This window comes from Spermophilus citellus (genome assembly GCF_964194105.1).
Source record: "Spermophilus citellus genome assembly, chromosome: 12".
NCBI classification, from domain to species: domain Eukaryota; kingdom Metazoa; phylum Chordata; class Mammalia; order Rodentia; family Sciuridae; genus Spermophilus; species Spermophilus citellus.
The window spans coordinates 95,052,978-95,080,228 of record NC_138198.1 but is presented as its reverse complement, the minus strand read 5'-3'; the positions used below and the strand labels follow the sequence as shown (position 1 = coordinate 95,080,228).

At 44.3% G+C, this 27,251-nt stretch overlaps 1 protein-coding gene across 16 annotated transcripts in view; it reads right to left on the bottom strand.

Annotated features, from left to right (window-relative positions):
• The window catches only part of FHOD3 (formin homology 2 domain containing 3), a 435,723-nt gene that overhangs the window by 41,715 nt on the left and 366,757 nt on the right, over window positions 1–27,251 (bottom strand). For 15 of the 16 annotated variants that reach the window (XM_081263639.1, XM_081263640.1, XM_081263647.1 and 12 more), the window contains 3 exons: window positions 19,058–19,336; window positions 12,276–13,156; window positions 1,178–1,336 (listed from right to left, as the gene is read on the bottom strand). In XM_081263639.1, coding sequence (XP_081119765.1) covers window positions 1,178–1,336; window positions 12,276–13,156; window positions 19,058–19,336 — 1,319 coding nt within the window. The remainder of the gene's footprint in view (window positions 1–1,177; window positions 1,337–12,275; window positions 13,157–19,057; window positions 19,337–27,251) is intronic. The other variant, XM_081263638.1, reaches the window with a different exon arrangement.

Sequence of the window (27,251 nt, the reverse complement as noted above, 5' to 3'; positions counted from 1 at the left end):
ATTATATCCCCAAGACCTATCTCCAAGGAAGGCCAGTCGTGTCCTCCAAAACTCATGCTCTCTCCTGTGAGAGCATGAATTCTGGAGGACACAACTGGACCCCACATAGGCCTCTTAGCAAGTTTTCTTCTGAAAACCTCTACTTTTCAAAGCACAAAGGCACACATGCCCCCCAGGGTCCAGACTGTGTGCCCATCGCTGCCTCTCAACCCAGGGCTGTGGGCAAGTCTGGCACTGTGGCCCAACCCTCCCTCACATTTTTGGCAAAGGCCGACTCTCCCTCTTTGGGGTCAGATTTCACTGGTTCCCTCCATGCTCAAATGAGACTGTGCATGAATGAACCCAATCATGGAGAGGCTTTAAAGGAGTCCAGAGCTTCTGGTCAATGGGAGGATGGGTTGGGTGTCACTCAATGTCACAAAGTAATGTTCCTAGAACCTCCCACTTTTGATGAAGTGGCTCCTAAGACTACAACACTCCTAAAGGGGACTCTGGGCTGGCCATTAGCTCCACCTGTCCTTTCATTATTAGAGTAAGAGATTTCACTTGCTACAAACTGGCACCGTGGTGAAGATGATGGCCTGGTGGAAGAACATGAACATTGGCACAGCAGGTGAACCATGGCTTCAGCTGGGCCACCTACCAGCCACAGACATGTCACCTAATCTCTCTCCATTTTTGACATTCAGATCAACAAGGGCTACAACCTCAACTGGTTTAGTTCTTCCAGTTATTTAACAAGACATCTCTCTGTATATCCCAACAAGTGCCAAGACAGGAAAAAGTCCTTTACACAGATGTGATCACATATTGAAAACCTTATCTTTGAAATTGTTTGCTAAACATATTTGGTGTAAAATGACATGAAAGAACCACCTAGCAGCCTCCTAAGGAGGTTCTGACAGTCTATTTCCATTTTGAGATAGGCAGAGCGTGTGTGATCAGAGGGAGGTCCTTATAAGAACTGCAGAAGGAGGGTCTTTTGAACTTCATAGGCAAATGAGGCTTGCCTCTCTGTGGAGTAAATATGAAAAAAATTTATTATTCACAATCTTCTTGAGGACAGAAAAAACGGCAAGCCAGCCTATGAGGAAAGTCACTTTGGATGAAATAATAAGTACATTTTATGCATGTGATAAATTTCAGAACAGAAACAATGTTTGACAGCTTCTCTTACCTCAATTCCTTCTTTGTTTAAGGCATATTCATCAAAATTCAAAATGGCTATCTTAATTGTTCTCGGAGGGGGCAGGACCGTAAGACCAATATTGATGGCATTGCTCCTCTTGGAATCTAGAACGATGATCTCCTGCCTTTTTCCATCTGCAGCAGTTTTCTTGGTGATAAAACAAGGAAAATCCAAGATTAATGCATCACCATGGGTCCTTTCTGTGTTTCAGTTTTAAAAGAAAACTCACCACTTACTCAGAAATGAAAACCAATGGCCCCAATTGCAGCTCAGGCGAGGACTGGCTACTGCTCAGTCCAGAAGAGAGAGATACCGCCAAACTTGGGTCAGCAACGGAACTTTGTGAGTCAGACACATTACAAAATAAAATATATTTTCCTTCAATTGGGAAGAAATGTGATATTTTGCAAGGAAAAAAAACACTTTTTTTTTTTCCAACTGTGGGACAGCTATAACCTGTTTTTGTTTTTTTTTTTTCCATAGAAGCAGTGAAAACAGTAAAATCTTTCAGAGTCCCTTTCCTGTGGGCTGTAAGGTGTCAACTTGTGTCTTGGTTGGCGTGTGCATGGAGAAGTGAGTGCACAGGCTGAGAGGACAGGACCCCCCTTCCCCAGATCTCTGGCTGCATTTCCTCAGGGTCCGTCTGCCCATTTCAAATATCCTGTGTCCTTTCTATCAGGTCACCTGTGCCTTTCTTGCCACACTTAGTCATTTGTGCAGCTGCCCACTGGGTGGATGAAGAGGGCCCACTACAGGCGAGAGATGGCAAGCCACGTGCTGATGAAGAAAGAAGTACAGGCAGGCTCAGGCTGGGGAAGAGAACAGGGAACTAGAAGTATCCTGACATCCTCATAGAACCCTATGTGTGGTATCCCCGCTGTCCTGGGTCCCCCTTGGAGGCAGGCCCTAGGCCCCTCTCATCCCTGTAGGCAGCCCAGGGCTAGCATACAGACTGAATGTCTGCATGCTCCCTCACCCAAAATTTATCTTGAAGCCCTAACTCCCCATGTGAGGGTACTTGGAAATGGGGCCTTTGGAAGTAATTAGGTTTAGGTGAAGTCACAAGGGTGGGGTCTACCTGATACGATTAGTATCCTCATAAGAAATTAAAAAACAACAAAAAACCAGGTAGCTCTCTTTATACCAAATGGCAAGAAAGTAGCCATCTGAAAGCCAGGAAGAGAACCTGCAGCAGGAACCAGCTTGGCCAGCACCTTGATTTTGGACTTGCCAGTGTCCAGAACTACAAGCAATAAATGCTTGTTTAAGCCCCAAAGTCTGTGGCATTTTATTATGGTAGCCCTATCAAATGAAGGTGTGCGAGGTGCTGAGCCAACATGTATCATGACCCAGAGTTGTGACCACAAACCATAACACTCCCTCCACCCCCAAAACTTTCCCCTGCAGTTCTAAGGAACCGTAGGTGACAAGGGAGTTGTTAAGTGAAAGGAGACCTGGCCCAGCACATCTGCTCTTGCCCATGTGTCCTTTGAGGCACACACAGCTGGGAGGATGAGCATTCTGATGCATGCCTAGGGTAACGGGAAATGAGTAAGCAGGTTCCCCTGAAGGAAGACACACAGCACAGTGACGAAATGTGTTCACTGCAAGGGGGCTCCACTGTGAGGCAGCTATAACTCACTTGGTGGTGGAGTGAGTCACTGGAGCTCCGCCCTAAAGAATACCTGGGATCTATCTATCCTGGGTCCAAAGGATAAGGTAATGAGATGGGCAGTATCTTTGCCTAGGTTGTTGGGACCTGCCAGGAATGAGGCTGGAGGTTGATGGGGCCATATCCCTAAAGACCTCAGGGGCCAGCCAAGGGACTCTGACTATACTCTACAGCCAGCCCTCGCTGGATGGCTCACGGTGCTTCCTAACCACTCTCACCCTTTCCTTTGAAGGAGAAAATGTAGCCTGGGAGCAGCTGAGCCATCTGGAGAAGCTGGCCTGAGGCAACACTAGACATGGAAGTCACCAAGGAGAACCAGATTGAAGCCCCACTAAAGTTCTCCTGGGCCCTCCAAACTTAATTGCTCACATTCTATTTTAGATCCTTAAATATGCATTTGGGAATAAACTCAAATTTCTTCATGAAGAAAACAACTGAAGATGTCCCAGCTGTTTGGGGGCCTGGTGGCCAGGAGGGGCAATTCCTGCGGGTGTGGTCACTGGCTTTGAACAGGGGCTCCCAGAGACATGTGGCATAGATGCTTCCCCCTTCTGCAAGGCAGGCTTTGTCTTTTATATATTTAGCCAAATAAACCAAAAATTCTGAATTTAGTCTTGAAATCTAATTTAAAATAGTATGTTGTATGTGGAACACTAAGAAGGAATGAGAAAGGTTTTGCAAAATGCAGAATATGGGAAGTGAGGAGGAGATGTTATAACCTGTGATAAAGCACTGGGGTGCTGGGGTGCCTGCCTCTCCAGGCTCTGCAGATCACTTACTCAGCATCTGTTCTTTCCTGCCTGATCACCACCAGGACTCTCGTTTCTTCTTTAGCTGGCAATACGACCATTTAAAAAAAAAAAAAAAAAAAAAAAAAAAAAAAAAAGCAACCCTCTTTGTACCTCAATCTGGCCCTGTCACTTAGTTTTGGTTTTTTTATTTCCTATTTGAAAATGGACAGATCCAACAAGCTAGGCCTTTAGCCTTTCCCTTCTTTCTGCTTAGAACGTCTTGTGAGCATATGGAACAAAGTAATGGTCATGCAGCAAGGATAATCTGGGAACTGTCAGTCCTCAGCCTCTCATCCATATTGTCCTTGTCACTCAAGGATCCTGGAGAGATGACTGTGCAAGCCCAGCTAGGCCAGCTGGAGCCTCTGTACAAATGAGGAAAGGATGCTTCCCTCTGGGGAGACACAGCCCCACCATGAACAGCTGCCCACAAACAGTTTGGAAAAGCACCACCACTCAGGTTTCAGCTTCCTGGTAGCTGATGCCCATTTATGTCAAACACAAAATCTCCATAGTGGCTCTGAAGCTGACATGACCTTGTTCCAATCTCAGTAGGATTCAGTTTACACAGATGGACATGTCCACACACTCCACTATTAACTACTGAATAAGCTGAGACAACAGGGAGAGCTGTCCCCACAGAGCACATCTACCAGGCATGAAGGAAAGGTAAGAAGGAACACCTGGAATTGAATTATTCAATTTCTGGATTTTAGCAAGAGATGTTTTAAATGCCACTCTTGATAATTAAAGCAAAGCTCTACTTGGTGCTGCTGAACACCAAGTGTGTCTTCTGTGTGTCTTCTGGTCAATTCTGCCCAAGATAAGGGGGCAGGTCAGATGGGACCATCTCTTCATCTCCTTTCCTCCCATAAGAACCAGAGTCACATCTGCAAGAGCAAGCCAAAGCTCTCAAAGCTTTGGAGCCCATGACCATGTCCAAGGATGATCAGTCATCAGTTCTGATTCATTTTGATTGTCCTTTTGGATCAAGCCCCAGATCTACAATCATGAGCTTCACTATATCCTCCACATGGTCTCACAACAGTGGAAGGACTGCCCACTCTTTTTCCACAAAACCTGCCATGCCCGTTCCTCCTCCTCCATACCTGCCACCTCCACCTGAGCCTGACTCCCAGCACTCAGTTTCACACCAGTCCATCATGCCCACTTCCAGACTCTTCTTCCCCACCCTCCATCCTACATTTACCAAGTCTTTCTCAGATACCCTTTTCCTTATTGTATTTCTTTGGTCAGAGAGTGGTGATTGTCCATAGTTTACATACAATTGGAAAATTAGGAAATTGGTCAAAGAAAGAAAGGGGATATAAAGCAGGAGTCGGAGAAGGCAGAGTGGTCCTAGTGAAGAGACACAAATACCCATCTCTGAAGGCATCTAGGAGGTGGTGGTGAAATGTGATGAGGAAGAGGTAACGGGTTGGAATGAAGTGGCAAGGTTTCTAGGCAGAAAAGTCATTTTACGTTTGATAGATGATACACATTCCAAAATAAGACCCAAACAAGGAAATGAAACTCCAAACTTCTTGAAATATCATTACAGGGCAAGTCTACAGCAAGAAAGTGATGAAATTTTCTTCAAAGTAATAAAAGACGAATAGGATAAATGAGAAACATCATGTTCCTAGATAGGAAAGTCAATTTTGTAAGTATAATTAGGTCTCTCTGATCTAATATATTTAAAATAATTCTATTCAAATTCCATAAGATTTGTTTTTGGAATCAGAAAAATTCTAAGTTTAATATTTTAAAAGTCAAAAATATTCTTAAAAAGGAGAGTTACATGTAATATCTACTCCGCCATCAAAGCTTACTGCAAAACTGACCAAATGTGTAGCACAGACACTTGAATGGCTGGAATGATAGAAGAGAACAGAATGACAGGGTAGAAGAACTCATATGGCCCAGGGGATTTCAACAGAGACACTAAGATTAGTGACCCAGAATCTACCATGAGAGGGATTCCTAATATGGGACCAAAAACGTCTAACAGAATAATATAGCGAGTGAACACTAACAGTAGACCCACTGACATCTTTCTCTTCAGGTAGGCAAAGGCCAGGGGAAAGCAGGAACATAGGCTGGTGTGGGAATGGCCAAGGGCCAGAATGGCTGGGGTGTACCATTCCTCAGGGCACCCTCTTGCTGCCTGGGGTACCTCTCCATCCCTACCAACTGCAACCTGAAGACATTTCAGACGATTCTTTCATGAAAAGTCAACCACCAAACCTCTGCTGCCTTCTTCAAGTTCCAAGAACAGGGAGAAAGGGACTTTGGAAGGAGGCACCAATGGGGACAGCTGAATGCTCAAACAGGAACAATTATCTCCAGGGTGGATCAGCAAAAGGGTCCACGGAAGGCAGTGTGGGGGACACCACTAAGGGGCTATCTCTGAACATGTTACTTTCCCAAATATGTCCAGAAGTACTCAAGGGAGAAGAGGAACTTGCTGCTTTAAGGAGGGAAGGGGTATGCTGGGAAAAAGTCAGGCTCTGTTTTAGTGCCAGAAAAACCCAGTTAAGCTCAACTCCTGGAGCAGCGCCCCTCCCACAAAGCTGCAACCCACTAGGGAGCCTCCGGCATGCCCCAGTAGCCCCTTCTCCTCCAGAGCGGAGCATTCTTGGGAGAAATGCTTGAGGCTTGGAGGCCATGTATGGATTTTGTTTTTGTTTTTGACTTGGCCAAGAACACTGTAGGGAGAAGGGGCAGGGAGACAGAGAATTACCCTCTGTGCCCAGAGGAGCAGAAAACTCTCAGAAGGGACGGGAAGGAGGTTATGGAGGCAACTTGGCTCCTTTCTCTCAAGCTGCCTGTGGGTGGGGGTAGGGGGTGTCAGGGTACAGTTTTCAGGAAGACAGGGGTGAGTCCCTTCAGAATGAGACTTCAGATGGGAAGCACCCGAGACCCAAAGACTCACAGGACTTCTGTCACACAGAGGAGGGAGCCAACCTACGTGGTAATTGCTAAATGCCAAGACTTAACAGAAGGCCTATGGCTATCTCTGCAGCCTTAGATTCACCTAGCAGTGAGCTACCTGTGTAGAGACCCACTCCCCAGAACCAGCAGCCCCAAGAACAGGACCTTGCAAGTTCAGCCTCTCCTAGAAGCCAAAAGTCACATAGGGTAATAGGAATATTTGCTAAAATAGTAAGCCAGTTACAGGGGTTCCTCTGAAATAAGCCACACAGAGTCAAGAGCCCACCCAGAGGGCTGGCTTAACACTAATACTTGATACACACAGGGATGACAAAATGCCTCACAGAAAGGAGATATGGAAGTCAGGTTTCTGGATAGAACAAGTTATTGCCTCCAAGAATTAATATTTTTAGAACCTGTAAATGAGGACCCAAACCTGATCCTCAGTGGTTGTTGGGGAAAAGGTAACCACCACACAAGAAAGACCACAACTTGATTTGGGTCAGCATCCTAGGGAGAAGAAAAGACCTCAACTTTCCCTCAGGAGTTATGCAAGTTTGGGGAAAGAGAAGCATGAGGATTCAGGCCACAGATTTCAAAAAGCTGGAGAGGCAAATTTAAATAGTACACAGTAGTCATTAAGCCTCAAGTTCCTGGAAATACCAACACAACGGATCAACCCCTTTGAATTTTTAACTGTTAATTTCACTAGGAATTGAAGATGCAGTATTTAAAAAGTAAACATTCAAAGCATAGAACTTGTCACCCCAGGAGGTCCTGAGACTGAAAATAGAAACAAAGCTAAGGACATGGTCTATTTAGAGAACTCTGAGTCTTGGAGAATAATGCAAAGTCCTAGAGTGCTTCCATGAAAGGCAACCCAGCTCTGAGCATGCTTCTCAACATCTCTGTCAGAGACCCCAGGTCAGGATCTGGCCCCAAAGCTCTAGAAATGGTCAATCATTCCTCCTCACTCCCTGACCACTGCCAAAGAGTGATGCCACAGGATTTTCTCCAAAGGGTCCATTGAGAAAGGGGCAGTTACAAGGATGCAATGATATAGATGTCCTGGCAATAAGGGAGATGGTGAGATACATAGCAAAAGGGTAAGGCAGAAAAATGAGAATAACAGAGTCTCAAAAAAAAAAAAACTGAAAAGCCTTTACTTAGGCATAAAATTTTCACCAGAATAGGCTTGCCTTCCTGTTAAGGGAAAAAAATATTAATGTCCAGTATTTGCCCTTTGGGTCTCTGGTAGCAGAGGCCAGTGGTTAAACAGACATTCTGTGGTCATGTATCTATTACCCTAACCAGGAGACATACATGAGGACCTGTCTCGAATTTCCAGATAGAATTCAGGTTGTCTGAGGTTGATATTAAATAAAATAATATATTCCCTTATGCCCTGACCTTGAATATAGTGTAGGGATGTTTTTCATATCAGGAAAATAGATCAGGGCCTCACTGTGGGAGGTGGTGATAGGGAGGCAATGCCCTTTTGGTGCCTCATTTGTCACTTTAAATCAGTAAGTCACAACCTTGGTTGTACTCAAAAGTCCCTGAGGTGCTTTATAAACAGCCCAGGCCGGGCTTATCCTCCAACCAATCAAATCACTACCCCCAAATTTGCTTTAAAAGTCACTGTTAGTAGTTTCTGATGTATTCTGAAATTTAGGGGTAAATGAAGTTAAACTAATCTCCAAATTCATCCAGGAGCCCCCCCACACACACCCCCATGAAAACCTAGTGAACCCAAGAAAGCAAGATACCATCAGGCCCCCAAAGGGAAACTAAGTCCTCATCTTTCTAGTCTCCTGTTCTAATTCCTTTCCTTTCTGGATTTGGTGATAACTTGTCCCTGATGAGGCACAAGAGCTGGGAGGCCACCTTTTGGGGCTCCTTGTATCAAACCCATAAGCTTTGCAGGAGCTTTTCACTTGGAGCTTTCCACCCTGACATCTTTCCAGGGGTTCATTTAATCTCCTATATGATTCGCCACATTTCAGACCAGCAGAAATACAACGTGCAGTTTAGCACAAGATTTCTGCCATTCTCCATAAAACACAACCAAAATCATCTTACCACAAAGCTGTATATATTTCCTGCTGAGAAAAGGGGATCCTGTTTCAGAAACTATTTTGAAAGGAAACCAAAAAGCACATCTTTTTGCCCGTTTCATGCTCATTAAATGGTCACTCCAGCCTTGGCTCTGGCTTGTAACTGTTTGGAAGTGACTTGGATGGTCACAGCCATGCCCTATAATTCAGATCTGGTGTTAGTTTTCCAATGGAAACTAAAACCCATTTCCTTTGTTTTCTGCCGTCTTGTGAAGTCTATTTCATTTTTGTTTCAGTCTATTGTGTTTAATGAAAAACTTCTCATGAGCCAGAATTCGGAAGTGGCTATTTACAGCTGTTTTTTATGAAAATCAATGATTAGAAACAGAAGTGAAATTGGTTATGTCTGAATTGAGACTATACACAAAATGGATACACCTCTCCAAAGTGATGTGTTTTAGTCCTAATTTGAATTTTTTTCGGTCACCTTTTAAAATAAGCTCCTGCTCACATTTTCTATTCCAAAAACAACAACAACCACCCAAAGGTACAGGCTCCTGTGTCTCATTGTAGAATCAATTTGGTAAACTTCTCAATATACTTGTTCCTCAGTATCCATGGTAGATTGGTGACAAAACCATTCAAGGACACCATAATCCTCAGAGGCTCAGGTCTGTGCTATATAAAGTAGCACAGTATCTGCATATAACCTGTACACATCATCCAATATACTTTTATCTCTAGGTTACTTATATTTCCTAATACAACATAAATGCTATGTATATACATAGTTGTTAAACTATTGTTCAGAGAACAATCACAAGAAAGTCTGTACATGCTCAGTACAGACAAAAGTTTTTGAATATTTTCCTTTGGATATGGAGGGCTGATTGTATATTACTTTCCTCTTATGTCCACACTGGACAAAAACTAGGCAAACATTTATCCATCAGCTAGTCATTACAGTATTTTAAGAGGTAACTACATAGTTCAGGTAAAAATGAAACCTCCAGGTACAGAGAGGACAGAAACCCCAGTCTCATCAACCAATCCAGCCACATGGAACCAAGCAGAGGAGGGAGCAGGTGAATCACTCATTTTGGGTCTTCTCAGGGCAACTTAGTCTTGCTATTTCCATTGTAAAAAAAATTAAGTTAGAAGTGCCTATGCTGTCAAACCATTACTCTTTTTCATTCTTCAACCATGAGTCAAGGGATAGCCTCTAGCCAGCAAACTCCAAGGGTGATGAACACAACCTGCCAAAAGAGCACACAAAGAGAGGGGGGGAGGAGGAGGGAGGGGGAGGAGGAGGGAGGAGGAGGAAGAGGAGGGAGGAAGAGGAGGGAGGAAGAGGAGGAGGAAGAGGAAGAGGAGGGAGGAAGAGGAGGAGGAAGAGGAGGGAGGAAGAGGAGGGAGGGAGGAAGAGAGGGAGGAAGAGAGGGAGGAAGAGGAAGAGGAGGGAGGAAGAGGAGGAGGAGGAAGAGGAGGAGGAGGAAGAGGAAGAGGAGGAAGAGGAAGAGGAAGAGGAGGAAGAGGAAGAGGGAGGAGGAGGAGGATGAGGAGGCTGGCTAACTGGATCAGTGGGTCAGGGGTGGTGCCAGAAAAGCAGGTTGTGGGTGACTTCTGGCAGCCAGGGACTGCTGTCTTAACCCCAGCTGTTTTCCCAAATGCCAGTCTGAATGTAACAATCAGAAAGGGGCATGTGGGTTGCTCAACACTAGGTGGAACCAGTATGGACATAAGCACACCAAGAGTAAGGGTCCAGCACTACCTTCCTGGATGTTATTTTCTTAAGAGGGCAAAAGCTAGACCCACTTTTAACTGAAATGCAGGAGTAACATGATTTTTTTAATGTTAGACCTCAGCAGTTTGGGTTTACAAACGAGAAAGCTTTAATTTTTATTTGAGGGGATTCCTAAGGCTGGAAACAATTTAGAATCACATCCTCACTCAGACTGGGCAGAAAGAGACACTGGGGCAAATGCCAACCAGCAAAGAGTGGCAAGTAGTTTAAGAGCCTCAACATGGGTTTCAAGAGGAAATTCATCAATGACAGCTCTCCTAACTGGCCTTTTGGCATCGCACAGCAAGGACAGGCACTACCTTGTTTGTAGGGTACTCTTGTCCTGCAGAGTTTGGATTCAGAATTGGTGCTTAACTCTTCAACTTCTAGAATCAATTTCACAAGTTTCTCAATATACTTGTTCCTCAGTACCCATGGGAGATTGGTGACAAAACCATTCAAGGACACCATAATCCTCAGAGGCTCAGGTCTGCTATATAAAGTAGCACAGCATCTGCATATAACCTATGCACATCATCCCATATACTTTTATCTCTAGGTTGTTTATGTTACCTAATACTACATAAATGCTATGTACATAGTTGTTAAACTATTGTTCAGGAAACAATGACAAGAAAGTCTGTACATGTTCAGTACAGATAAAAGTTTTTGAATATTTTTCCCATGGACATGGAGGGCTGATTGTATATTACTCTTCAGTCAGTTCTGAAGGCCCGACTCAGGCAGCTTTATTCACCCCAAAAGATGATTCAAGAACAGGGCAGCAATATAGAGTTCTAATTGACTCATGATAACAAACACTTGCAATGTTTACTCTACATTATACTTTAAAGTGCTTTTTCAAACCCCAAGTTCCTAAGGAGAGCAGATGGTTTCAAGCCTGTTTTAAAACTGGAATATACCCTGAGTCACAAGTTTTTTTTTTTGTTGTTGTTGTTTTTGGTTGTTTTCTTAGTTCTTTAAAATGTGTGAAGGAGACATTATTGAATTGAACTGGTGAGACACGCATTCTGTGATCTGGTATATTGCATCACTAACCATGATTTCATGGGCAGTGTTTCCCATCTATAAAAGTGGACCCAACATCTCCTTCAACAGTACCACAGCAGGAAGGTTTATAGGTTACCAAACATTTTCGAACAATAAGAAATTTAGGACTGGGGTTGTGACTCAGGTTGCCTAGCATGTGTGAGGCACTGGGTTTGATTCTCAGCACCTCATACAAATAAATAAAAAAGGTCCATCAACAACTAAGAAATACTTTTTAAAAAATGAAATTTAGAAGCATATGTAATATTTATAGGATGAATATGTGGCCATTGGGAAATATCCAATAGTTGTACTATGGTGTCTCCATTAGGGGATTATCCAAAGAAATGTCACTGAATTATTGTCTTTGTAAAAACATTGAGGAGCCACAGCTGAAGTTCATGATACTACTATCAACCATAATCCCTGAAGGTAAACACATTGACTGAGTCTACTAAATCAGCAAGGCCACTTTCATCTAGTTAATACTAATATCTGCTACTGGACTGTGCTCTGTGTAGCTAACCTTCTTGGGCTTTTTTTTTTTTTTTTTTTTTTTTAAGGTTATCCGAGTCACCGAAAGCTGTTTTGCATGATGGAAGTGATGTTCCACTCACATAACTTACATCAAGCATGTGCCACAGGATTACTATCCTAAAGGTCAGTTTTTTTTTTTTAATATACCAGGGTTTGTTTGTTTGTTTTAACCAAATAGCCAAAATTACATTAGAGAGGGGGTCTTTATTTCTTCAGCCCTACCCCAATGCAAATCAAGAAACATGCTAGAGCCCAGACCTACCTTTGTGACAGACAGTTCCTTGGATTTAGACTCAAACAGGTGCTCCAGTTTGGAAGTGTCCACCTTAATGGGTTCCAGTTTCGACCATAGGAATTCTCTGCAGCGGCGGTTGTTCTTACATGGCCAATCAAAAGGCCTGACTTCATTCCAGAACAGACGGATGGTCTTCTTTTTCTTCGTGAATGCGGGCTGACCCCTGGGTACCTGGGACCACCCTAAGCCCTGAGGAGAGTTAAACACTGGAGGAGGAGGAGCCAATAAATTACCAGGGACTGGAGGGGGTGGGACGCTGTCCAACAGGGGCGGTGGGGGCGGGGGTGGCAGACCCAGAAAGGTGGGCGGGGGTGGAGGTGGTGGTCCTGGGGCTTCCCTGTGACCCAGGTCCACGTCCAGGACATCAATGTCGTCCTCCTCTCCCAGATCGGTGAAATCCATGTCTTGAATTTTGAGCTCCCGGGGGTTGGCCATGAGCTGGTCCCAGATGTAATCGGACTCTGTTTTCAGCTGCGCAGGCGCTGTCTCGGGGACCTTGTCATTGGACCCATCCTCAGAGATGGGGCCTCGCCCCAGGTCCCCGCTGTTGAATTTCTCAGCAAATGCTTTCACGCTTCCCCGGTTGTCCAAACATTCGACGTCCACCCTCCTGACGCTCTCGTCCTGGGCCTGAGAGTTGGCCTGCAGGGTGGATATCCTGGAGGCGAGGCTGGCCACCGCCTCCGCCTCCGGCTCCTTGCTCCTGGGCTCTCTCTCATCCTTCTCCTCATCATCCGTGGACTTTCTGTTATGGGCATACAGCATGTCCAGCATGAACCGTTTGTTGGTGAGGATATCGCCACACTGTCCATTTACACCTCCATCCTGAAGGCCTGTGGACCACACACCTGAAGGCACACAGAAGAAAATGACAATGAGAAGGTGGCAAGGGGGCTTTACGTCCATGAGAAAACCAATGAGGGGACACAGGGACAGGACACATAGAGTGACTTCAGAAAAAGACACTGAAATAAAGCAATTAAAGCAGAAAGGGCTGAGACTGACCGCTTGCTCAGGGACCAGGACCCCTTCCATGTATCATAGTGCTCCTGGCTCCCACCTGGGTTCACGGAGAAATTTTCCTCACCTTCTCTGCCCTCCTGTGGCAGCTGGTCAGGACCCACCAGGTCACAGGCAAGGGGCCTCTTTTCTAACTATATAAAAAAGGGAAGGAAGCAGTTCCCTGGCCCAGAGCAGACACTGGAGGAGCTATAAGGTTACTTTTGTGTCTCCCCAAACTCCAACTCCGTATCCACTCAAACCATGCCATCGGCTTCATTTGAAGTTCATGATGGCTTACCACCACCAGAACTTTCCACACCCCTCCCCTCCCTTCCCATCTCATCTTCACCTAATTATCTCACCTAATTTACCAACTTAACAGATGAAGTCAGAAGATCTTCCAGAGCCTCCATTCCATCTCTACCCTCCCACCTGCACCTAAAATCAGGAAGAAGCCTCCCTCCTGTGACTAAACACAAATTGTCCTTTAGCAGGGTTCAACTGTTACATTAGGAGCCCATGCCAGTGATTCTGTCCTGCATCTCCCAGGTTTCTCCTACTGGAAGAATATGAATAATCTCTCTTTAAAAAATTCTTCGTTGTTTAATGGGCCTTTACTACTTATATGTGGTGCTGGGAATTGAACCCAGTGCTTCACACATGCTAGGCAAGTGCTGTATCATTGAGCTACAACCCCAGCCTGAGTAATTTAATTTCTTCCATAAAAAAAAAAACAAGTAGACTTTCTTGACCCCATTTCTGTCTTCACCAGTCACCCAACTTTTCTCCTTTAAGGTCACACCATTTACAAGAGTATAAGAGTTGTTTTGCTCACCATCTCCAATTTTTCTTTTATTTTCTCTAGAACTCAAACAGAGCTTTTGTTCCCAATGGTCTTCAAAGCTGCTCCTTTCCAAGTAACCATGACCTTCACTAGACAAAGCTGATCTCCCCCTTCTTCTCCATCCCCTGCCAGGATGCAACATTCACCTTCCTTCTTTCTGCTGCTCCTTCCCCGACTTCTCCTTGTTTTTCCTTTAAATGTCCATTGCTCTCTTTTCATCTACCCCACTCTTACAGTCATCAGTTCATCTAGTCTCAGGGCTTTCACATTCCCGGGTTCTCTGCCCTCACCATAGCATCTTCTGCAGTGGTTTGCTTTCTCAGCTGGGGTGGCTTCATGCACCTTGCTGCCAATTCCAAAGACACCGAGATTGCCCTCAACTCCTATTTTTTCATCTTCTACATAACAAGGAGCCTCCTGTGCTGACTAAATCCTCATGTTACAGCCAGAATCCAGCCACTTTCCTCATCACACTCTACTGCCAAGACTCTGGGCCCAGCCTGCACAAGTTGTCCTACTACTCATTGCCACAGTAGGTGAGTGGCCGAGTTTCAACAGACAGGCTGATTCTTTCTCCATTTGATGGGAAATGTTGGCCTTTCATTTTCTGGCAACAGGGAAAAGTGTATTTCTTGATAGTTTTTGTACCTGGCTAGTTTCCTGCCTTTTCTTTTTATGTCTTTTAAAAATTATTAGCAGATTATTATACAAAATAATAGATTTCTGCGTGACATTTTCATATACACATAAAACATACTTTGATCCTATCATTTATCTACTTTAATCATTTTATGGTGTCCCTTTTTGTCTTTAGTAATTTCCTTTGCTCTACTTTATCTGATATTAACATAATTACTTCTACTTTTCTTTGATCAATGTTTGCTTGATATCCCTTTTCCCAACTTTTAACATTCAATCTTTGGGTCATCATGCTTGAAAACAGTTCCATACAGACAGCATATAACAGCCTGTAATTAAGCTTTTTAAAAAAATCCACTGTCAATCTCTTTTAATGTAAAGTAACTATTGAAATGTCAGGGCTTAAGTCTGCCATTTTGGTCCCCCCGCCCCCCCCCCCCCGTGTTTCTCCTTTCTTGGCTATTGTGCATTACTTGAATATTTTTTAGAAATTATTTTTATAGTGTTTTTGTGTACATTAAAGCATTTTTCTCAGTGGTTGTTGTGGGTATTATTACACACTAACCTGCCGTGATCTACAAGTGTTGAGGTTTAACCACTTTAAGTGCAATGAAGAAAACTTGACTTCTGTGTAGTTCCTTTTACCATCTATGCTTTCAAAATTATCTGAAATATTTCTTCTATACACAGAGAAATACTATACACCAAATGATATTAAGACTTTTGCTTCAACTTCCAAATATTATTTCAGAAACCTCGGAGGAGAAAGTATTTTCTTTACCCTATTTCCACCCATTCTGTTCTTCCCTTCCTGAAATTCTAAGCCTTCCATTATCATTTCATTTCTTTTCAGAGAACATCCTTCCACCATTCTTGAAGGGAAAGTCTGCCGGTGATGGATTCTCCTAGTTTGTATTCATCTGAGAAAGCCTTATGTACCCTTTAAAGTATACTTTTGCTGGATACAGAACTTATGGTTGACAGTTGTTTCTGGCACTAATAAAATGCTGTGCCCTTCCCTCTAGCTTCTGTGTGTGTAGATGAGCTCTCCCAGAAATCTGTGTTCCCCTATGGGTCACATATTTCTTTCCAGCCTCCTTTGAAACTTTGTTTTAGCTCTTTAGTTTTCAGAAGTTTATTATTTATCTTGGTGTGGATGTCTTTGGACCAAATTCGAGTTGTCTCAGCTTCATAAACCTGGATGTTTATGCCTTTTGACAGACTTGGGACATTTTTGGACAGAATTTCTTCAAACATGTTTTCAACCCTGTGCTCTTAGACTCCAGTGACAAGGATGTCAGACCTATTATTATTAGTTCCACTCGTTTCTGAGGAACTGTAGTGTCTATCAATTGTTTTGCTATTTCTTCTGTTAAGATTGGTTTATTTCTACTGACCTTGTTTTTGAGTTGACTGTTTCCTTTGTTGTCTCTAATCTACTATTAATTAAATCCACCCCACTTAGTTATTTTGGTTATTAGCCCTTTTATTTCTGTAATTTACCCCTGGTTCTTTTTCATACATATTCTACTTCATTTTCTTCATGTACATCCTGAGTTATTGAAGATTTATTATGGTGGCTGCTTCAACATTCTTGTCACATAATTCCAATGTGAAACTCATCTGTGTTGGCATCTGTTGGCTCTCTTTTTCAAGTTGTACTTGCTCTGGTTCTTGATAGGATGGATAGTTTTCAATCATATCCTAGCAAATTCGCGTCTTATTTGCATCCTGTTGAATCTTCTCTCTTAGCAGGCAGTCACCCTTTCCTGGTATAGCATTCAGATCTTGGTGGAAATAGGTGTTTAGCTCCCTGGCAAGGGTGCTGACTCACACTGTCTCAGCACAGATGAGTATGACAAAATTTCAGTTCCTCCCACCTCCTTGGTCCTAGAGCCATCCTCCCAGGGAAAGCAGACCACTGATTTATATTGCATCGTTGTCTCTAGGTAGAGGTGGAGGCTACATTCCCTATCAGTCCTCTTTGACTCTGGGTTGGGGAGATCACTGCAGACTAGTGCTTCCTCCAAATGCAGTATTTCCCGCTGTATATGAGGATGAAGGCTCAGCTCTCTTCTGGGCTCCACTGACATCAAGAACAAGGGGACCAGACGCCTCTTCATTCATTTACCCACTGATGACTTTGTGAGACACTACTGTGCTCTAGGCACAGAGTGAGGACTTGAGGGCTCACAGTGAACCTGATTGACATCTCATCCTCACAAAGCTGACATTTAAGTGTAAACAACAGACAATTACACAAGTCATTTTAACTAAGGGCAACGAATGCTATGCCAAAGCTTCTCATACTTGGGCCATAGAGCAGAACATGTGAAAGAAAAATAGCACCACCTGACTGGAATAAGATGAGTCTCTTTCAGGCTGACCACTCATTTGTCAATAATAGACACAATGATTAGAAATTATATTGGTAATAATTTCAATTACCTCTAAAGTTTATAATTTAACAGAACATTTTGAAAGCAAAAGCTACTATGACAGAACTGCCCTGACTCTGTGGCTATAGGTGCCTAGGAGCAGTGGGAGTTTTTAAAAACCAATAAGCTAGTGCAAATAAACATGATCAAATCTCTTCACAGCACTGGAGAGAAATCACTGTGAAATCCTGATTCCTGAGTCTACACAACTTGGACACCATCCACTTTTAGTAGAAAGTCAATGGTTCTTCACTGGTAGCAGTCTCCATTTCTGGAAAGTTGTCCTTATTTGGTAAAAATACTGTACAACCTGATCCAAGAAAGTTCTGTTCCCCATCTTATTTTTACTAATCCAACTTGTTGATGTTTTTTGGGCATGCTAAACCCAGATATGATGAATAACACTTAAAGCTACTCATAATACATAAAATATGATTTAAGGCCAAAATGATCAAGAAGACTCGCCATACACCCTGTGCTATGAGCTATGATCAAAATTTCAATGGACAAATAGTACAAGTAGAATTTGTGATACTAACTACAATCTGACTTTGAAGGAAATTTGTAAATATCAATTTGTGTAATGCTTTTTGGCACATACATCTTCAACTAAACACACAAGATTTTTGAGGGCAATTTCTAGGATATAAATTAATAAATTTTCTCAGTTTTTAATTTTAATATCATGATTAGAAAAAAAAAACAAGTGGCACATCCTAACTGGAAAATATTTTAAAAGGAACTATTTTAGACTATACTACTGATTGACAGGTATTTTAGAAGACTAATTTTATTCACTCATTCCTTTTTCTTTCATTCTTCTGTGCTTCAGAGCCAAGTATATTTTCAGTCTGGGAACTAACAAGTACAAGCAGTAGCTGATTAGTCCCTGTACAGCTTTGGGACTTGAGAGCGTGTCCCTTGTATGTAGCTTTACAGGGGGAAGCCTGTAAGATTAGGCTTCACTATTGAGGGGTTGGTGAGGAAGGCAGCACACCCTGATAGCACACACATCAGGAAATCAACCTGGTGGTGTCACAGATATCGTGAATGGTTACAACATCTATAACCTTCTGAAATGCCTTGTTAATTTCTATAAAATTAACATCTATAACCTTCTGGGGTATCTCCTTAATCTCAGGTGAGGTCCTTAGGGGCCAAATCTATAATCTAGCATTCCGTTTGATCCTTAACTACAAAGTCCCCATACTCAGGTGAACTGAATTAATAACAGGGGTAATACTTAAAATTTCATAAAGAAATGCATGTACATCTATGAAAAACAGGAGTCCTGAGTACAATGGAGAAAACCACCTAAACTTGGTATATTCCAGTTTAGCATATCAAATTGACCTCAATACACTGTGAACCACAAAGTTTCAGAAACACTCATTTAATAAATCTATTTCCTTCTGAAAGTCCAGACTTCCCATACTTCACTTTAAAAAAACTTTTAAGGGAATAGATAACAATATGACATGTTTCTAAACTGAAATCAGAACCCAAAAAAGGCACCCATACTATTATCAACAACTAAGCAAATAGTGAAATGTGTTTCTCCTCCAAGGCTCATTCTTCAGGAAAAGCACTCATTGCCTGGGCCCTTTTTGTTCCCTGTGAAAGTGAGAAATGCAACAGCAGGGCAGAGGATTTGGGGGAGAAGCATGCTGTTAGTGTGACCATACTCCTCCTGTCCAGATGCTGGGTGATACAGCTCGGGGAGTGAGCTGTCCCAGGAGTTCACCTTGGAGGCCAGCCTATGGACAGGCTCTGTAGCAAACCAGGTCCTCTATCTGGGGTTCCCTGCAGAAAGGGGTTTCATTTACCAGTTGCCCTGTCCCTGGAGAGCTTGTCCTCCTTCTCTTCCCTTTCCAAGGTGCTGCTGGAGGATGAGATGCTGGAGGCGGAGCAGTTGTCCCTCTCGTTCACCTCCTCGTTCTGCCTCTCTTTTTCACTGAGGGAGGCTCGCTCTTCGGGCTCTTGCTCCAGGGCCCGCTCCCCTTCACTGTCCGCTTCCCCTTGGGAAGAGGCTATGTCCTGGCTGGCTTCATTGGCAACTTGCCTTGCCTCTGCCTCCAATTCAGGCTCAGGATCCCCAGCACTCACTGGTGAAGATAAGAGTGGAGAGTACATTGACAACAGGGATTTCTTGGCAGAGGGGAAGGTCACCTAAGATGGGAGAACGGATGTGAGGTCGATTCCTCTGTGCTGCTCTGTGATGAACACAAGTCTCAAGATGGCTCCCAAGATTCCTGTTCCCGGGTGATCCAGACAGATACTAAGGGGGGAGGGGGTACCGCATGCAAGGATCGTGGATCCTGAGATAAAAGTCCCAAATCGGTTGACTTTAAAATATGGAGATTAATTAGGCCCAAGTCCATCAGGTGTACCTTTTAAAATCAAGAATTTTCCAATTAGCAACAGAAAAGAAAGCCAGAGAGGTGAAAAACAGGAGGATCTTCTTTCACATACTGCTGGCTTTCAAGTTGGAGGGCCATGTGACAGGAATGTAGATGGCCTTTAGAAGAGAATAAAAAGGAACAGGCACCCCAGTTCAACAAGTGCAAGGAACTGGGTGGGTTCTGCCTATGTGCTGAATGGGCCTGAAGGTGGACCCTTTCCAGTGCTTCCGAATCAGAACCCAGCTGGCCACCAGCTTAATTTTCACCTCATGACAGGCAAGGCCAAGAATTCAGTTGAGCCAAGCTGGACTTCTGACCCAGGGAAACTGGGAGACAATAATCAAATGCCATTTTCAATCACTGTGTGCGCAGTATTTTGCTACACAGCAATAGAAAACACATGCTCTTTTAACTTCTTCTGGTGAAAAGTGACAAAATCCACAGAGAATCGATCTGACAAGCAGCAGCATCCTGATGTTTTCTGAAACATTGGCTAAACCAACGAGGCATATCACCCATTGCTTGGATGATGTTTGTTCATAATGTAAAGTTAGTCCATGATTTTGAAAAACATTTAAAAGAATCACTCATGGGCATTAAAGACTATTTGTAAACCCATCAAGACTGGTGATTGAATGCTCACACCAAGATGAAATGCTTACATTCTCACTTGTGCACTAGGGAGCAGGGAAATGGCAGTCAGGCGTATACATGTTTTTGCTGAGCAAAGCCATCAGCTGTGAACTGTGAATGGGCTGCAAAATGACTGATAGTACAAAAACCTCTGAGCCAATTGCCACATGCACAACCCAGAGGAGGATGGGTCCTTCCTGAGGATAGGACCCTGGGGCTGGGCAAGGCCACATTGCTGGAATCCTGGCAGGGCATCCAAGGGCAGTGCTCAGGTCCTAGGCACACACTACTAGTCATGATAAAGAAATCCAGGCAGGATGTACCAGTAGCAGGAAATACATCTGCCTGGATCCCAGAGGAATAAGCAGATCAGGCAGCTCCCTATGGAGAAATTCTGCAGGCTCAAGTGACAACTGGTGATGGGGCATGTAGAGCATTCTCAACCCTTCAGTGGGGAAGGAAAATCTAGGCCTTATTGGGCAGGGGTGCCCAGCTGCTCAGCAAGAACTCATTCTGCCAGGACTTACCTGGGACAGTACCCCTGACCTCTTCCTCTGAGAACAAGGGAGCTAAGTTGGGCACGGAGGGAAGCAGTATGAAATGCCAGTTGTCTGCTGTGTTCCTGGGTGATTTCCAAACACAGGGAAGCAAACCTCCTCCACGGGAATCTCCTCAATTCCCTTCAGATAGGATATGGGGGTGGAGGAACGGGCCCTCCCCATCTGCCTATTTGGGGTTTAATTATGCCTTGTGCATGTTCAGCTGAGGACTCCAGCCCAGCCCAGCAATCTGCTTCCCTCTAAGAGCCTGGTGGGAGGAAACAGGGGAAACAAAGGCCCTCTGCCACCTGGGGGCTGTCCCTAAAGGGAAGGTTTTAGGAATAGTCAGTGTTAGAGCAGTTCCTAGACAAAATGCCCAGGCTGGCAGTACCAGGAAGAAGCCAAAGGGCAGAACACTGTGAGCCTGTGTGCTAGAGAATGGGCACATTGTACAGTTTTGCAAGAAGGGGACGGCAGAATGGAAAAGAGTGAATATGATTTTCAAAAATATCCCCTTTGGTGTGGACAGACTTTTATGGTAATTTCTTTTTATTTGATAATATAGTATTTAGCCAAGAGATACAAAACCCTATTAGTTTTACAAGCATGGCAAAGGCAGAGCTTCAGCAATGGCAGCGTCATCATTTGGTTGACAGAAAGCATGTGTGTTTGTGCACACTTAACTTCAGAATAGCCACATCAAAACAGTAACGCACTTCCAGCAGTCTAGCATGTGGCATGCATTTGAGTTTTCAATGGCGAGCATCTGGGAAACACGGGTTGGGGGCCTCTTGGTGGCTCCGTCACCGGCAGGGACAGCCAGATCTACTCACCATCCCCAGGAGGTTGGGCAGGAGTAGAGAAGATCCATGATTGATGGCTGTTTGACTTCAGCACACATAAACCCACTGTCTTATTCCACTTGACACATGAGACTCATGCAGCAATGTGGCCCCTGAATGGCTAGGGGCTGAATGGACTGGTGTGGTAATGGACATACAAGCAGTGGCAAAGCCACACCCTCATGGGAAGAAACAGACCCATTTCATTCCAAGCGTAACTGCATGGACTCAGACCTTCAAATCAGTGATTCCAATCACCCAAGTGACTATTTTTTTTAATAAAAAGGGAGTTAATCATTTCTGAAGCTGCCTCTTGCCCAGAACACATGACTGTGTCCAAAAAGTCTGACTGCAAATCTGTGGCATGTGAGGCTGCCCTGATGATGAACAAATTAAATGATCACACACAAGTCAACTAAAATAAGCAAAGATTTATGAGAAAAGATGATCGTCAAGAGCAAGCAGACAAGCTGTGCACCACGGTAGCACCCATGTCCTCAACCCCACACACCTCTGCCTTCAAAGACGTTCACTATGTGGCTAGGGACACAGGAACCTATCCACAGTGGTCACAGTGTACACTAGATACAGTGACAAGGAGGCCTGGAGGGAGCAGCCAGTTTCCGTGGTATAGCCCTTTCCTAGCTGTTTTAATCAAACACAGGTACAACAAGGGCAAAATGTCCCCAGGAGCCATTACCTCATCTTCTCATGTTGGAAGGTCCTCAGATGTTCACAAAGCCAGTACTGGCTCACAAATTTCTTGTCCGTTCTGGTCAATAGGAAGCACCAGGATGACCTCTAAGACCCTATGCCAATTCCAAAATGTTCTTCCTCCTCTTTCCTATTCTTTCATCAAGACCTCAACACCCCCATTCACATATGCACAACCATTCCTATTGAGTCACTGTCCCTAAGCCAGGCCTGCTGCTCCATGGACAGATACAGAGAAAGTTGTCATCTACAAATAGAGTCCTCAGGAAGCAGGAGGAACTATGTAAATCTGTGGTCTATAGGGAACTAAGATCTTTCAAAGCACAGGGTTTACATTCCTAACTGCTACTAATCCCAGTAGTTAGCGAGCCTTTCTCTGACCCAGCAATGGTGTTTGTGGAGACACACATTGATCCAGATAGACCCAGCTCTGTCAGCACAGAGATTGTAGAAGGGCAGAGAGAGAAGATCCCGCCATGTACAATGACACATTGCCTGAATCTCAGTGGCTTGGGAGGCTGAGCTAAGAGGATCTCAAGTTCAAAGCCAGCCTCAGCAACTTAGTGATACCCTATCTCGAAAAAGTAAAAGGGGGGTAGGCATGGGGCTCAGTGGTTAAGCACCTCTGGGTTCAATCCCTAGTGTGTACGTATGTACACACACACACACATCCTAAATGTCCTGCTACCAATGAGCATGGGAAAATTCTAGTCTCTCAGCTCCCATCAGACAATAAAAAACACTTATCAATGTTATATATGTTCTAAGATTAAAAGCATGGCTCCCTGAAAGTATGGTAAGGGTCTCTTGCAAGGTCTGGAGGGGAGCTGTATCTCTGTGCCGAAAGGACATTTAAGCAGGGAGTTAAAGGGGGAAAGCATTCTGGGCAGAGGGAAGAGCCACACGCAGCCCTGGAGCACACAGCATTCAGAGGACGTAAAAGATGTCCTGTACGGTTGGAGCTCAGAGAGCAAGGAGAGGCGGACAGCAATTGACCTGACAATGGGCCTAATGTGCCCGAGAGAAGGACCTAGGACTTTACCCTAAGGGCAGTGACAGCTGCTTCAGGTAGAGAAAGGTCACATTTCATTTGTCCAGAGGCCTCCCAATCTATGCGTGTGTCATGGGCAAAGCATGCTTCCTACTGGGAATAATTCAGGTGTTCCTATGAGCTATGGGGGAGCTCTGGTCAAGGCTGCACAAACAGTTGAGGGAGCACACCCTGTGGTGAAGAGCCGGAGGCGAGAAGACAGCTCCAGAGAAGACAACAAAGGAGGACCCAGCACCCTGCAGGTAAGGGGAGGGGGGAGGAACACTGGTTTATGAACTGGGGGAGGAGCTGTGTCATGCTCACATTTGAGGGAAGCAGCAGGCTGGCCAGGGCTGCTGGTTTCCTCTGAGGAATGACTACAGGGCATTTCACCTGAACTGTCTGCTGAAGTCCCCATGACCCCTCTAGGCGGGGAGGGCTCTGTCATGACCCCCAGAAAGCTGAGGCTGAAAAGCAGAACAGAGCATCTTGCCAAGGGGGCTATAGAAAACGGGCAGGGTGTCTCCTCCTCAGTAAGGACCCCACGGCACTATCTTCGAGGCAGGCTCAGGAATGACTGTGATTAAGCAAACGCTTCAGGGCAAGAGCCGCCAGGGCTTCACACAGGGGTCTGTAGCCTCAGATGGAAGGACACAGAGATCTGCCAGCATCTCTGGAGCTGTGCCAGGAAGGAGGACAGCAAGGAGGACTTGGGCTGGTGCCCAGGCAGCCCTTCTCCTGGCAGGGGGGAGAGTTTGGAAGTGAAAGGAGGACATGGCAAGGATGGCCTGGCAACATTCACAGAGTCCAAAACTGGGATCTGTCTCCCTGGACCGCAGCCTGAGAGCAGCCTGACGGAGCTCAGCATCGCCAGAATGCACTTAGCAAAGAGCAGAAGAATGCACTTGGCCAGAACTGCGCTGATCTGATTCAGAGGGCTTTAAACTAGATTTTAAGGTTGGGGTGAGAGGAATATGAGGAGGAGGAAAAAAAAAAAGCTAATTAAAAGAATATGGGAATGGATCATTTATAAGAAATATGAAGAAGAGGCTCACTGTATCACAAAGGGATCCACAGAGAATTGCGCTGTCACCGTCCTGTGGGGGAAGGACCTAGAGTTAGCACAGCCACTGCAAGGAATTCTTTATCCCAGGAAATGGACATTACTGGAGTAAAAGCGGCTGGAGAGGATGGGATTCCACCGACACAAGGAGCCAAGGGCAAGACAGAGCATCTTGGTGTTTTTCCTGGGGATAAAAAAGCCTGCCCAGGAGGGTGGAGAATCGGGTGGTGCACCCTCATGCAGATCACAGAACTGGGGAGAAGTGACAAAGGACCTGAAGATGTCCGCTGGGGCAGATATTCGTTCCTACCTACCATCACTCTGGGTCCCTCCAAATGCCCAACACTACCTCCTCATCTAGTTCCCAAACCTCATTGCAGGTCAGACCCTGGTTTTAAGTGAGGAAAACATCAAAGTTAATATATATCGAGTGCCTTCTTCACTCTGCTAGGAACCATACTACATCATCCTATTCAGTTCCCACTCTCACACCATGAAGTAAAAGTTAATGTCTCTTTGGGAGAAATGCGAAAGCACATTCAGAGAGATTAAGTAACTTGCCCAGGACCACACAGCTGGTTGGATACCTTCAGATTGCTCCCGCAGACTGCTTTCTGTCCTGCTCTGTGCCCTGGGAGCTGTCCTCTATGAGAACACTGCCCACTTTGACTCCTTTCACTTTCAGACAGGCGACTCTTAGGAAGGACCAGCAAAAAAGTTGGAGCAAAGAGGCTCTAGTCATAAATCCATGGTCCCTTCACAGGGGTAACAAGTGTGGCAGAGGTTTTCAAACCACTAATTCCATCCCATGGTCTCTGTCCCCTGGCTATAACTTACAAAATCCCAGTCATGTACCAAATTCCTTCGTATCTAAAGGTGGAAAAATGTTTCCAGCTGCTTTCTCTGGGTGCCTGACCACCTTCTGACAGCCCCCTTGACCTCCCAGAACCTCTGCCAGTTCCACGTAGAATGCCTTCAGCAACCTCTGAGTATATGCCACCTGTTTTCAGCAGAGCCTCACTTACAAGCAGAGCCCATGACACACACCTAGGACTGGAACCCAGGTTGAAAAGCCCTGCTTATTAAAAAAAAAAAAAAAAACCTACAGTGGACACGAACATTCCAACTCTGCTCTCATCAATGTCCAACAGCCGAGTCCAGAGTATCCGTTTGGAATCTGTCAGGCAACTTTTCTTTGAAAAGATGAGTTGCTGGTTGAAAGAGCGAAACTTAATAAATCTTTGGGAGGCTTCAATCAGTTTCAGTCTGTGGTAGTGTCTAGATGACTCTGCCAGGACTTGGCTTTCTGGCAGGTATTATGAAACCAAAGGCTGGGCCCGCCAGTTCTATAATAGTTGCCCAAACTATGTAGATTCCAGAGACCTCCCCGGTTCAGAGCTAATAGCTAACACCATCAACTTTAAACTCATGGTTTAATCATATAAATCTGAAAAAGGTCCCAAGAGAAAAAACTCACAACTTTGAAAATTCTTTAGACTTTGTCTTTGGTACGGGGCCAGGTCTTGCTAAGCTGTTCACTAAGACTCATCTAAAGTGGGCTTTCTCAGCCTCAGTCCCATGGCACTTGGGATGAATAATTCCTTGTTGCGGGAATGATAGCATCCCTGGCTTCTACTTACAAGAGGCTTTTAGCATCTACCACCCATTTCTCTCCCTCTATTATGATGACCAACGATGTTCTGGAGAGCAAAATCACCCTGTTTAAGAATTTCTACTCACAGAATAGCTTTATTCGGATGCATACTAGCTTGGCTATTCAAACTTTATAAAAGAACCATATGATCACCTGCAAAATACCGATTTAATGGTTCATTTGTTCTCAAAACAAAGTCCAGCTTTTTTCTCAAATTTTTGAGCTAGACTATCTAAACAGGTTCACGTGTAAGCCAATTTTTAAGCTTCCTTTAAAGGTGTTAGTTTATAGGTCCCATAGCCCTCTCCGATCAAGGTTTTCATTCAGCTTTAGTGGCACTCTAAGAAAATCTGTGTTTGCCCTCGCAGGCCATGTTACCCCAAGGTCAAATACTTAAATTGTAAAATCATATTTGATGCAGCACATAATTTATGCTACAAGAGACACATGGCAATCAAGAATGGCTCCTGTCAAAAAAAAAAAAAAAAAAAAAAAAAACGGATCTACATCCCTCGTGTCATGTTACTCAGGGACTTGGACTTGAGTTGCATACTGGAAAGGATTACAAGGACTATTTAACTTATAAATTCCATTACCCCCTCTTGCCCCTCACATTATGTTTCTGATTGAATTTGCTTGGTCAAACATGTGTATGATGTAATTCTAGCATAGCTTCCCATATACAATAAAAAAGCAGTGGCCGGTTCCAGGTCCAAGTATTATGCTCTTAATATACAGAGTGAATATTCTATTTATCAGTATGAATAGAAACTGAAAAAGCAGTTTAAGGATTATTGGATTATCTATTGCTACATATTTCATTATCTTGCAATCAAACCAAAATACCAACCCTAGGTCATGAAGACATCCTCTGAGCTTGTTTGGTTCTCCTAAGTCAGACAGACAGGTCTTATTTTGGATCACATGTATCAAACAGGATCCATTCCAGTGTTACCTTTGTTCTTGTATGCCCAGTAAGACTGGTAGAGCACCTGGGTTAACCAGACACCCATTTTCTCACAAGGACAAAGAGGAGCCTGTCCTCAAGAATGAGGACACCGATTCCAAACTGGCAGTGCTTTCCAATACCCCTCTAACTCTCCTCAAGTCTCAGAAACATCAGTTCATTAAAAGGGCACTCTA